Below are 13,876 nucleotides of genomic sequence, written 5' to 3' on the forward strand. Positions count from 1 at the left end.
AAGTGTAAAACTCCAAAGTACCTTGGAGCATTTTCATCTCTCTTTGGATCTCTAGTCAAATAACAATTTACACATTTAAGCTTTATTGACTTTTTCCCCAAATGGTTGATAGCAAGTGAAATAATGGAAGAAGTCAAATATAGTCTTACCTGTGCATTTCTTCAGGCTACCAGGCCGTTTACCATGCATTCCCAGTTTACAGTTAAAGTTTTCCTCCCAGAATTCAGCAAACCAAACATTTCTTCTGTTGTTGGACAGCGAACGGCTACGGAAATACCGGTCAAATGCTGTGTAAAAGACAGACAGGGCAAAGGTTAAAAAGTATGAAAATGAGTTATTATTTTTTTTGTTTTTCTTTTTAAAACTCTACTGAATACATCTCCCTATTTATTTTGTTTAGACGAGCTGCTTTCGACACTTTCAACCCAGATATTGTTAAATGGCGTAATAGGAGAGGGCACCGGTGCTTCAGGGGTTATTGGCTTCATTTCTACTGAGCCTGTCTGTGCTAGAAAATTAGGTGTTCAGCACAATGTAATAGATTTTGACACATAAATGCGTAGGTTATGAATAGCCCACGTATGGTATGGCTGAAAAGCTATTTTGGTTGAACCGGTCAGTATTGGAGCTCCTATCAAATACTGACGTAAAGAGAAAGAAAAGCATACATTTTAAAATAAGCTTCCACAATAGATTGGATACTTGTCCATTTTAATAACAAGATAAGAGGAACTAAAAGAGGGGAACATGTTTCTCTACTCATAGGAATGAAATACCTGTCAGCAAGTGGCAGGGTGGAATAAAGATACGGGCAAAAGAAAAGAGACGTGCAGATGAGAAAAAACTACTTTCTTCATACCATAATTAAATGTGAAAGAAGCTTCTTAAATGCATGGCATTTTATCTGCCACATGAACCTTTTAACAATTCATCAGCTCATCGGCTATCTTTCTTTGTTTCCGTGCAGGGTTAGACTTTCATTTTAGCCGTATGCTACAGTAAAACTTTTACAAACTAGGGGATTTTAGCTTTGACATGAACTCTCTGATATATATTTGAGAAATTTAGGTTTTTGGTTAATGGATTTTTTTCTTTTTTGGATGTTCCAAATATGCAAAAATTCTCTATTGTGCAAAAGCCTCAAGCCACCCCTCATTTCTTACATTTTGCTAAAATAAAAACTCAGTGCAGTAATTTATTTAAAAAAGATATGCAAAAAAACAGAAATACAGCATATAAGGCAAAAACAGAGTTTTTACATGAGCTTTAAAGTCAGTGTTTGGTATGATCGTCTTTACTCTTTAACAGAGCCCGAACTTCTTAGGCAAGCTTTCTCGTAATTTCTTCAAGTAGTCTTCAGGAATAGTTCTTCAGGTTTCCTCAAGGACATTCAAAGCTCTTCTTGTTGTTGGGTGCCTTTTGTCCTGTGCTCTGTCTCATGGTCCAACATTGCTTCAATAATGTTGAGGTCCAGGTGCTGGGGAGGCCTATCCATGATTAATGGTGCTCAATTGTGTTTTTTCTGTCCGGGCATGCTTTTGCTGTACTGCCATGTGTTTGTGTTTGGGATCATTGCATTGTCATATTGAAAATTGCTGCCAGTCAGATGCTTTCCAGATGGTATTGCATGATAGATCAAAATCTAATATATGTGTTCATAATTTCATAAATTCTGACAAGATCTCCGACACCACTTACTGAAATGCAGCCCCAAACCACAACAGAACCTTCACCGTGTTTTATAGATGCTGTAGACATTCACTGCTGTACCTCTCTCCTCACCTCCTCCATGCACATTTGGTATATCTCATCCTTACCATTTCCCTTCCTTAAGAATGGCTTTTTGACAGCCACTCTTCCACTGAGACCATTTCTGATGAGGCTTCAGTGAACAGTGTCTGTCAGGTCTTTACTGATTTTTCCCTGTTCCTTAAGGAGATGACTTTCCTGAACTGTTCAGCCACTTTAGATAGTTTTAAGCCTGGCACATCTTCTTTCGTCTTCTTGTCTTGCAGAGTTTGCTGAAAGTACAGTGGACTGAACATGAGTGAAAAAGCAACCCATGTCCAAAGAAAAACTCTGGAAGGCCTTTAGAACATCTGGCTCTTTGGAAGCACAATTTAAAGAAATGAAGCATGGCTCAAGACTTTACACAGTACTTTAAAAGGAGTAGGCTTTTCTCTAACCCAAGTCCTACATCTAACCATAGATGGCTTGTGACCGGGTGGGCAAGAAGAAATGACTGCAAAGAAACATTTACACTTAACTAAGAAGGCGCAACACATGCTCTGTAGTTAAGTGTAACACTGGGCACGTGAATGATTCCATGTGAGGTGTGACAGCCTGTGCCATGCCAGATTCACTGTAAAAGCTAAAAAGATCTCTCCTGATTAATTCAATGTGCTGTTGTGGAAATGGGTAATGTGTGCACCTGGGATGCTCTACTGATATTTGACTGCTGGAAATATTAGTCTTACTCTTTTTGTGCCTCAACAGTAAGATGTGCCATGTGGAATCACATGCTTCCCATTGTGATAACATTACATTCCTAAAAACAGAAATATAATCATTTGAGGTACTTTGAGGGTCTAAAAAGCACAAACTTAATTCAATGATAATAGAAAAATAGAAGTATTGCTACCAGTTGGGCAGTTGTTTGGAAGCACACAGTTCCTATGATTACATTTTAGATTATATTTTGGTACATCTCATGCACTGCTTTCTTATAGACTGTAAAACAATAAGTTCATATGACATTTTTAGTGTCCTGTGTAATAATACATAGATATAACCAAGCCAACCTTTCCTCAGTCTGAATCAGTGTTGAAACTGAACTCTGTGAACAATGATATATTCATTTAAAACTGCATTTAAGTACTGATGAATAGAGATGAAACCATGTAGACTTTAGTTCTAAAGTTCTTTAAAGGGTAATACAATTTCAGGTTAGTAAAAATAAAAAATAAAAATAAAAAAAATACTGTAGCATTTATTAAGCCTCTTCCAACCAGCTAAGTAAAGTAATATATCAATGTCTGCCCAGACTCATAATATATGGAGTAAAAATATTAATGGAATTTAATATGTGGCCACCAAAGATTAATGTCACCACTTTAGTATCTGACCAAATTGAAAGTGCTCAACATCTCTGCATCTACTCTTGAATTATGGTGTTGAACAGCAGTCAGAAAGGGTGTTTTTGCAAAACATTAGCATGTCACAGTGAAGCAGAGCTCTCCCCTTTTGGATATAAAATGACACCAGCTAATCATTTTATCCAATTAGATATCTGTGTAAAATTTATTCAAATGAATCAACTTGTGGCAACCCCCCCCCCCCCACACACACACACACACACAAAAATAATCATGATGTCACCGAGATCTTTGACTACCAAATTCTGATAACTATGCTTATTTCCAAGAGAACATTTAAGACAGGTGGAATGAAATTTCCTCCCAGTGTTCCCGAGATATTACATTCACAAGAATAGCACAGGTTGGGTTTGTCAGCTTTGTCTACCTTCAGAAAATAAATGTGTTCACCAGAATAAGTTATACATATGGATTATTTATGTAAAAACATAATGCCTCTGGCCAGGACTGTCGCAGGGCATAAAAAAGTACCTCTGAAATCAACAAAGTCGCTCATATCAGAAATGTTATTTGATGCTTCTGCCTCTAATCTGCAGATTAAATGTGAAGCCTGAGCCTGAAGACAGTTAGCTTAGTTCAAAGACTACTGGATGGGAAAAACAGAAAGCCTTTTTTCAAAGATACAAAAAATATTATCTGGTGTTATATTCCTTATAAAAAATGTAAAAGTGACTCATGCACTTAGAGTGACTTTTGTTTTTCCTTTTTGTTTTGTTTTGTTTGAGACTAGCTGTTTCCCTTGTTTCTGGCAACTGCAATAGCAAAGGTAAACACAATGTGACACTGTTGAGGGAATTTGTGGCATATTAACACAATTTAAAACTGCTGCCTCACTGCGTTAAAAACAACATTGTGGTGTTTTTGGACCAGTTGTGAAGCAAAGTTTTGCCTTAAATTATTAAAGTTACAGCAAGGAAGTACTTCCAAAGTACAGGCCAGAGACATCTGTTTTTAGCAGGAAGGCCAACAATTTCATTTACTTCTCTTTTGTTTCCTGTGGAAATAAAAGCTAAATTATACAGCATTGGGAGCCCAAAAGATGATTTCAATGAGCTTGTTATGGCATCAGAATAATTCTCAATGCGTGAGAAAACATTTACCTCATGTGCAAAAAGATCCCATGTTTGAGTCTATGTACTGTACTATACTATGTCACTATAAATTACAGTTTAGACACATTTTAAGCTTTATATAACACATGTTGCAGAATTGCTGCATTATACTGCATTCTCTTTCTAGGTGTACCAAAAGAAAAGTCTAGTCATTAATCCTCACTCACATCTCTTCTGTCATTTCTTTAAAGTCGACATAGCCTTTCTTGTGAATCTGCCAAAGCTCCCTTTGATTCATTTAAAGTTCTATTTCTCTCCCTCGCTTCCAGTTTATATCTTGTCACCTATGTGGCCCTCCAGGAGTCAATTATCTAATAGAGAGCTCTGACAGAGAGCAAATGAGGATATTCTCCCTGGTGTATTGGCAAAAACTTGTTGCCCACTGGGATCAAAAGTGAGAGAACATGAGTCCATTTCATTTCTGTCTCTGGTCTTTCCCCTGAATCCTTAATTTGATCTATCAAAGTTTGAGCAGACGCTGCTTCGGCTTTCTTTCATTTGCCACAAATCCAGTTTCAGTGCAGGTGAGAACTACTTTTATTATTCCTCACATCTTCTCAGTTATTACCTGCACGTGTGCTGACAGCTTCGTATATGCTTGTTATTATCCTTACCATCCACAGATGCCCTTTTGGGAAGAATTGTGATGGCCCCCTCGGCCACCCTCTCCTGGCCAATCACAGGGGAGATCTTGGACCCCCAGCTGTCTGAACCCACCCACAGGAAGTGACCCGTCTGGTTGTTCCTTTTAGCTGCATCCAGAACTCGTCTGTTTTAGAAAAAGAAAAGATAATTCAAATATCTGAAGATAGACTACAGCAGACAAGTCGAGCAGTGGGGTATTGATTTAGGCTTAACCCTACATAAAGATCACTGCAGCTTTTTTCTTGTACCACTGCTTATATCTATAACTGATGCAGCAACAGGCAGCATCCGTCTTGCCCGTGAGGAGTGACTCCTTTTTTTTCTATCCATAAAATGTGTGAAAAACATGTCATCAAGTATTTATTTCCAAATCTCAAGCATTCTGGAGCTTAGCATTCTGGACAGCATTTATCTAAAAAGGCTTTATTCTTCAAGCATTTTTGGCAGGACCCAAAGACAAGAGGTCTGATTGACCAGTAATTAAGCCATTTCAGGGGGTCGTATGAGTCAAAACTGCATTTTATAATATTTGAATTTTTTTGTTTAAATCTCAATTTTCATAACTGCCTAATAATTATGTACATCATCATTCAAGATGTAAATGCAATAATTGTGCCTGTAGTATAGTGCGAACTCTTGTCGGTACCACAATGCAACACTTCTAACCAAGTGAGTTGCTAAAGAATAGCGATATGAAAACCAGGTCTTTTCTTCTTCAGAATAACATAATTGTAATCACAGCGAGCATGTAGGTGTCAAAAGGTTTCTATTGTAAAATATGTTGAAAATGTCACAGAAAATCTTATTAAACAAAAAAGTACACCTGATAGCAGCGGGAAAGTTGACCAGCAGGGTTCGTTTTTAAAGTGCACAACACGTACCGTATGTCATCCTCATTAGCGAACATGATGATGGCCCTGGCATTGGAGGTCTCCAGCAGGCGTCTGATGATCTTGTCAAACTCCCCTGGCCTGGGCTCCCTGGGGATCTTCAAGGACTGGGCAATACACACACCACCTGAGACAGAAGAGGGGGGAAAAGCAAAAGGAGGGACAGATTGCATCATCTATTTTAGATTCACTGATTTGCATTTTCCATTCTGTTTTCAACACTAATTTCACTCTCGGGTCGGCTTGTACACATTTCTGAAACTATTCAAAGCACTCTGTGTCGAGGCCTCTGACGAAGGCTTTAACACTTCGAACACCCTCACAGCTTTGAGATAAAGGTAAGAGTAAGTGGTTGGTTAACATGGCAGCAGAGAAAGAAAGCAAGATATTCACTAAAGTCCGGGAAGAGACATGACTGAACGTAAAATAGTACTGGCTGTTCAATACAATTTGTTCTCCAAAAGATTCAAGACAAAAAACATTTGAAAAGATTAAACAAAAACTGACAGGTAAGATCGGACTAGGTAGGAAGAAAGTAGAGAAAGGGTAGGAGGAATCTGGGGGACTGGGAAATTCTAAGAGAGGAACGCTGAAGAAGAAAAGGGATGTTAAAATTGATACCGAAAAAGACTAAAAGGATGAAGTGAAAATAAACAGTGGGAAGCTGAGGAGGGGGGAAAAGCAGGAAAGGAGAACGAGCATTAAAAAAAAGAATTTGCTAAAATGAATTGAGATGATGGTGGAGGTAGGTGGTGTTGATCACAGGAGAGAAAACTGTAAGAAACAAAGGAAAAGAGGAATGGGGCATGAATGATTTAAAATCACGGCACTGCACAGAGTAAGTGGCAAGAAATATCGTCTGTACCCACTTCACCTCCTTAATTTACTATTGTCGAGTGCAGCAATATTAGTTATTTCACTCACAATATGAGATAATGAAGATTTCTGTCTACCTGGTTCCGCCTTGATCCCTCAGCCCTCTCACACACACGGACACACTGTTGCATACTGTTTTCAGCCACCTCAGGAGGTGGTTTTTTTTAAGCTGTTAATTCACTCTGGCTGCATTCAATCATTAGCTATTGTGTAAATTCTTTTTAGCAGTATGTGTGTGTGAGTGTGTAGGATTATGTTATTGTTGTACATTGCCTTTGTTATATCTGTACAGAATTTATGATGGACATTGTGTATCCATGTCTTTAGTGTGTAAGTCTACACATTCATTTCATTCACGTCTCTGGGAATGTCTGTGTGTGTGTGTGTGTGTGTGTGTGTGTGTGTGTGTGTGTGTGTGTGTGTGTGTGTGTGTGTGTGTGTGTGTGTGTGTGTGAGAGTGAGTGTGTGTGTGTCTGTATATAGAAGTGAGAAAGTATGAATGATGTCCCCTTTCCTCCCTGCCTGTTCCAGACCATTTATTGAACATCTGTACAGTCTGTCGCTTTCACTATGTCACAGCCCTTAATCACACACACGCACACACACACACAGACGCACACACAGACGCACACACATCCACATAAATGCGCACACCAGAGTGCATGAGCGCTAAAACAAATACTCATTAGCCTCAAATTAAAAGCCTCTCAAGGATAATCACTAAAGTGACAAAATCTGCACAAGTACCCACCTCTACCCCACTCCCCTACACACTCGCACATTTACACTCATTCTCACACAGACACACACAAGAAGCAAATATTTAAATGTTCAAAATACGTTCTCAAGGATAATGACCAAGTAGACATGCACTTTTGCATACATATACAAAAACAGCAAATCATAAATAAATTCAGCGTGGCATATGTACACACATACACTCAAATACACAAGCGCTGACGATTGCATTCTCCCACCATTGTCCTTGGAGCAGCATAAAAGTGATTAAATCGCTGTTTGTTTCACAGCCTCACAACCATCATTAATAACTGTCCCTGTGGAGAACGAGTTTCCCAGATAAAGAAAATATCAAATATTGTCTGTAAACTTAAGAGCTTCTCCACACACGCGCGTGCGCGCACACTTGGCTGTCACTATCGCAGCCAAACACTTCACATATTTGATGGTGCAGAAATGGAAAAAAAAATTGACGGCATGTTAAAAGTGAACGTCAGATATTAGCGCACACCTTTTGCTTCTCTTTTTTTTTTTTTTTTTTTTTTGCTTCTCAGCTAAAAGCACAGCTGCGAGGCAGGTCAGGAGACGCATCAACAGCTTCTTTTTTAATCACTCCCAGAATGTCAAGTTGAAAGCTTAACAGGAAACAAGGTTCAATATCCAAATCCTTGCACAGCAGGGCACGGGAAACAGAGGACTGGGTTCACGTTCCAAACACAGACATGCATAAAAAGACAAAGTCAAGAAAAAAATTTGCAAAAAATATCCTGAATATATGTAGCCTATATTTCTGCTCTTTGTCAAAAACTTCTAATATGCAAAAATATTTTTAGTGTATTCTGTAATCTTTAAAATCAGCACCTCAAGTAGTCTCCAAAGCAAATCAAGTCAGAAGCGTGCTGCTGTTTCCCGAGGAGGGAAACTGTGCCTGAGAGCATTAGACACTCATTATCCTCTGGATAAACAAAGCAGTAAACACATTATTTACTGGCATTTGTTATGTCAATAATGTTCATCATTATTGGATTAAGTCGGAATTAGTGCTATATTTAGAGAAATCAAAGTGTGAAAAGCTGTTCAGTCAATTTTAACTTTCAGCTGTTCTTGTCTTATAGTCAAAGGCTCGTAATTTGGCTGATTGTGTGTAAACTGTATAATTAATTGTTTGGAGACATATGATCACACGCTGTGCATGCTAATGTGGAAACCGTAAGAAAATCTCTTCATTCACTTCAGATAACAGCTGTATTGTGTCACTGTAATAGTCAGTTTTTGTTACATAATTTGCCAGTTGTAGCACGTTCATCTACAATGGGCTAATTGAATTATGAGCTCTTTATCCACTGAGCACCAACACACCGAGCTCTCCGTTTATCACTAATAACCTGATTATTGAGCCTTCGCTGTGGAATTGAATGTGACTGAATCCTAATTCCTTGAACGTGTGAGTGCGCGCTCATGTTTTTCACATCTCTGGGCGCAGATGCGAGGTGTAGCATTGTGCCCCGTGAATACCTGTTTTTTGTATGTGTGAATAGAAATCAACCTGTGGCCACGAGGAATGAATCAATGCACTCAGCTATCTGTGGAAATACATGCAGTTTAATGTGCATTTTTGTGTGCGTGTTACACGTTACTATGCATTTGTATCCGCTTGTCCCCTCTGCAGCTGTTACAGAGAGAGGCAGAGTGCAAGCTGTGATGATAAATCCAATGTTAAGTGTGTCCAGCGTCTCTCCAAACGAAACCCTGGCAGTCGGTAATTAACTCCATTCTGTTTAGAGGTTGAATTTTTTCAGTTGCAGGAAGGGAAACGCCGCTGTCTCAGCGTTTAATTAACAATCTGCTTCCCTCCCACACGCCCTTCTCTCTGCACCATTTCATCTATTATCCAACAGAGAGAAATTACTCATCCTTCTCACTGTGTGCGTCTTGCTTTTGTCAATTTCTTCTCACCTGTAGCTCATCAAACTTTTCCTAATACCTCCAAAGTATTTAGACAATTTCAGGAACGAACTAGCTAAACTTGGGGCACTGCATCCTGAAATAATTACCTAAACTCCTTACACATCAGACAGTGCATAAAATGCAACAAGCAAATTTTTTCTTCTTTTTTCATATGTTGTTTTTATTAATCCCTCAAACCTACCTTACATGAATTTCACAGCAGTCATTTCTGCTTCTGCACAAACTGTGTTGTTGACTCTGTAAAGGTTTGCACACATTCACTGATAAACCCGTGCATTTTATAATATTGCTGTACTACATGAATAAAAGTACAAGGTCACTTAGATCTTACACTTGTATGGGCTGCTCAGCCATGGAAACCCATGCCATGAAGCTCCTGGTTCACAGTTTCATTGCTGATGTTAATGCCAGAGGATGTTTGGAGCTCTGCAGCAATGCAGGTTGGTGACTTTATCACACTATGCAATCAGTCCTGATTTGGTTTGCAAATGCTTCTACTTGGCAATAATACCATTTGTTGATTGTGGAGCATCTAGAAGGAGGTGGCCTCCTATTACAGTACCAGACTTGAAATCAGTGACCTCTTTAGAACACCCCATTCTTTCACAGATGTTTGTAAAGTCAGACTACATGACCTGATTTTAATCACTTGTGGCAGTAGAACTAAAAACACCTGAATTAAAAAATTAAGAGTATACGTGGTTCAAAACTTTACAGCCATTCCCAAAAGTCAAGAGTACTGCAGCCCACTTAAAAACCAGAAAGTCCCATTAAAGCCCACCCAATCTTAAGTCTTCACGACAAAAGAAACTGATGCATTTACTTGAAAAATATAGTAAAAAACACATAAACAACACAGGCTGCTGACTATAAATCACTACTGCTACCCAGTCATATGCAAAGTGTTAAGGCCAATGAATGAAATTTCTTCATGGCTAGTGACTGGTGTGTGTGTGTGTGTGTGTATGTGTGCGGGTGTGCATATTTCTGGGTTAAACATGACTGGAGTAATAAAGTGAAACAAAGGCAATAAAATCCGACTCCCTTTCTGTAATAATTATTCCATTACAATACAGTCGCATTATCCTCCAAGCAGCCTGCAAGTGTGTCCTGATAATTTTGAGAGACACACATGCCCTATCAGCTGTTACTATTAGCACAGGATTAAACATGGTTGGATCAAATGCGAGGCTCTGTGTGGTCTACAAATCCACAAAGGAAGAAATTAATTTCTTTCTCCAGCTTGGTATTTCCTTGATAAACCCTGTCTCTGGACTCCCACTACATAAACACTTGCCAATGGATTGTTACTATGGAGAATACTTAGACACATGCACACACTCTTTCTTTCTCTCCAAACCTCATTAGCACACACTTTAAAATTAGAAGTTGCCCTCTGCTTCTGTTCATGAGTGGGGGTACTGTGATATAGGCCCTTTGAAGGCAATGATTTTTTTCTTTTGTGTATGTGTGGTGGTGCATGTGCACTTGGCTTTTTTAAACAATGCTTGTTTAAGTTCTGTACTTACTAACATGGGATCTTACCAATTTTTTATATGGTTTTTTTTTGTGCTGTTTTTCATGTGGTGCGCAAATTTTTTTGTCCCACACAATGTGTGTCTTTTTTTCAGCCTCTGAGGTAAATGTCCTCTGCAGGCTTCCTAATGAATCATTGACAACCCACAAACCGCTGTCCAAAGAAATGTGCATCCTCCCATTAAAATAAGCCTTAAAGGATGCAGGTCACAGAGCCTCAGACCGGCTTGAAAATTCAAAGCGGCCCAAACCCGAACCCAAAAAAGATGCTGCTCAGACCTGAAACCACCCTCAGGTGAAAATGTTTTTCTAAACTTGTAACGGGTTCAAGTTTGGTAGCTTATAATTTGATGATAATGGAACACCGGTTGGTGCAGGGAGCGCTAAAAAAACAACGGGCAGAGTTTCTTCAGTTTTCAGAAAAAGAATGTTGTTTTGGTCAACTTTTGATTAGCGTAGCGTGAATACACACTGAGGGAAAATTACAACCCCACACCAACATTTGGAACATTGCTCATTATGTTAGAGTTCCCACTGTATAAATGAAGGCACTAGTTTGCATTAGTGGGTGGATATTGAATATTTGCTAGATGGCACAGCATAAACCGCTTCGGGTGATGCTCAGACAAAATACAATAATTTGTGGTATCTATCTAAAAACCTCATTTACAATCTAGTCTCAGTATATTATAGCAGAATTTAATAATATAGTTGCAGGAGTTATCTTTCAGTCTGCATCTATATTGTATTATTATAATCCTAGGCACTGGAAAAATCTGTCTTTTCTTTAGTGTGCGTTACTGTGGTTTTTGTACGCAAGTGAAGAATGGAAAATACATTGCAGAAAACAAAAACATCTTTCTATTTAGTATATATAGGCAGCATGTGAACAGCAAGAATTGGCTAAAAACAAACCAGAGCGTTCATTTTTTGTTTTTGTTTTTAATAATGTTTAGATTAATTATTACATACATAATTATTATGTCTATTTAACTATAGATTTTGACTATTTTTCACAGCATGGATTTAACAAGGTGCTGGAAAGTTCCCCGGAGATTTTGGTTCATATTGACATGATTGCATCACACAGTTGTTACAGGTTAGCCGGCTGGACATCCATGAGCCAAATCTTCTGTTCCATCATTTCTCAAAAGTGCTCTGTTTGACTGAGTTCTGGTGACCGCAGAGCCCATTCAAGTACAGTGGAATCAGTGTCATCTTGTAGAAACCAGTTTGAGATGATTTGAGTTTTGTGACATGGTGCGTTTTCTTGCTTGAAGAAGCCATTAGAAGATGGGTACACTGTGGTCATAAAGGGACAGACATGGTCAGCAACAATACTCAGGTAGTCTGAGGCATTTAAATGATGCTCAGTTGGTACTAAGGGGCCCAAAGTGTCCCAAGACACCATTACACTATCACCACCATTCTGAACCACTGACACAAGGCAGGATGGACCCAAGCTTTAATGTTGTTTACATCAATATCTGACCCTAACATTCAAACATCCCAGTAGAAAGGGTTGAAAATTACTAGTACAATCACTTGAAACTTTCTGTGCAACACTAATTTAATTGATATGAAAATAAAATAGAATAAACTTTTAAACACATCAAAACATAGTTGTGAGCAGATGGGAATTAACTGTCTCTCCTTCTGTGGGCAACTAAAGAGAGGCTACTGGGTGATACTACAGTAAATTACAGTTCTAATTATCTAAAACTTGGAAAATCCTGTACATTAATAAACATTAAAATATGTACGTATAATTAAACTGAAAGTGTCATATGTGCTAAAACTAAAAAAAAAAAAAAAAACTAATTTACAATGTGTTGCAGGGTAAAGTAACGGTTTCTATGTGGTGCAAAAAGCCAAGCATGTTAATGCATCAATCTTTATGCTGTCCTGTCACAAACCCTTGCAAGTCCTTTTACTTTTCATCTGTGAGGCAAATGTGAAGGACAGAGGCACTGACTGCAGATTAAATGAAAAGGACTTGAACTTGTCACCTATACTTATTTCATACATAGAGGTCAGACTGTGCCTTGTAAAGTAAATCTTGGCCTTTTAGCATCTAAGTTTCACTACCGTCACACAGAAAATGTCTGAGTGCACTGTGTAGCAACACCTGACATGTGTGTGTGCGCGCGCGTGTGTGTATGCGCGTGTGTGTGTACATGTTTAGACATCTTTTCGGGGACAGAAAATTGAAATGCCACTATACTTGTGGGGACCAATGGTGACTTATAGGGACGAGTTTGAACTCGTGGGGACCTCCTCACTAAGATATGAAAACGAGTGTGTGGGTGTGTGTGTGTGTGTGTGTGTTGGCAGAATTGTCATCACCACAGGAGTCAGACAGTCTAGCTGAAGTCAGCATTTGCTCAGGTCTAATGTGGAGACAGGTGGACACCTAATGCACGCAGCACTGTGCATGCATCAGACGAATGTGCATCACAGGCAAAAATGGAACCCATCTAACTGCTGCAAGTATTTCCATGAAAAAGCAACATAATAGCACATTTAAAGCACTTTAAAAGTATATATATAAAATTTGGGGTTGCACTGAGCATTTCTTCTTCTCTTACTTCTTTTCACTCTATGTGTTTATATGCAATTTTGCATTTAATGTGTGTCTTTTGTCCTGTCTCCCTCCCCTCACTCACAACCAGTTGTGGCATGGGGCTACTCCTGCCTGATTCTGGTTCTTCCAGAAGTTTCTTTCCCTTAAAAAGGAGTTTTTCCTTCGCACTGTCGCCATGTGCTGACTCACAGGGGATTGTCTGTATTATTGTGGGGTCTTTACCTAACAATACAAACCACTTTGAGATGACTGTTGTTGTGATTTGGTGCTATATAAATAAAATTGCATTGAACTGAACTGTATTGAAATGAACTGTGTGAGTTGGCAGGTTTGTCATCACCACAGGAGTCATGAAGTCCGGCTGAAGTCAGC

General features: G+C 38.9%; 1 protein-coding gene across 5 annotated transcripts in view; it reads right to left on the reverse strand.

Moving 5' to 3' along the window:
- The window catches only part of grm8a (glutamate receptor, metabotropic 8a), a 334,910-nt gene that overhangs the window by 83,472 nt on the left and 237,562 nt on the right, over positions 1-13,876 (reverse strand). For all 5 annotated transcript variants that reach the window (XM_026146524.2, XM_026146523.2, XM_026146526.2 and 2 more), the window contains exons 4-6: positions 5,794-5,929; positions 4,882-5,036; positions 150-287 (exon numbers count right to left, since the gene is read on the reverse strand). In XM_026146524.2, the coding sequence (XP_026002309.1) occupies positions 150-287; positions 4,882-5,036; positions 5,794-5,929 (429 nt within the window). The remainder of the gene's footprint in view (positions 1-149; positions 288-4,881; positions 5,037-5,793; positions 5,930-13,876) is intronic.

Source organism: Astatotilapia calliptera, chromosome 17 (assembly GCF_964374335.1).
Source record: "Astatotilapia calliptera chromosome 17, fAstCal68.1, whole genome shotgun sequence".
Classification (NCBI taxonomy): domain Eukaryota; kingdom Metazoa; phylum Chordata; class Actinopteri; order Cichliformes; family Cichlidae; genus Astatotilapia; species Astatotilapia calliptera.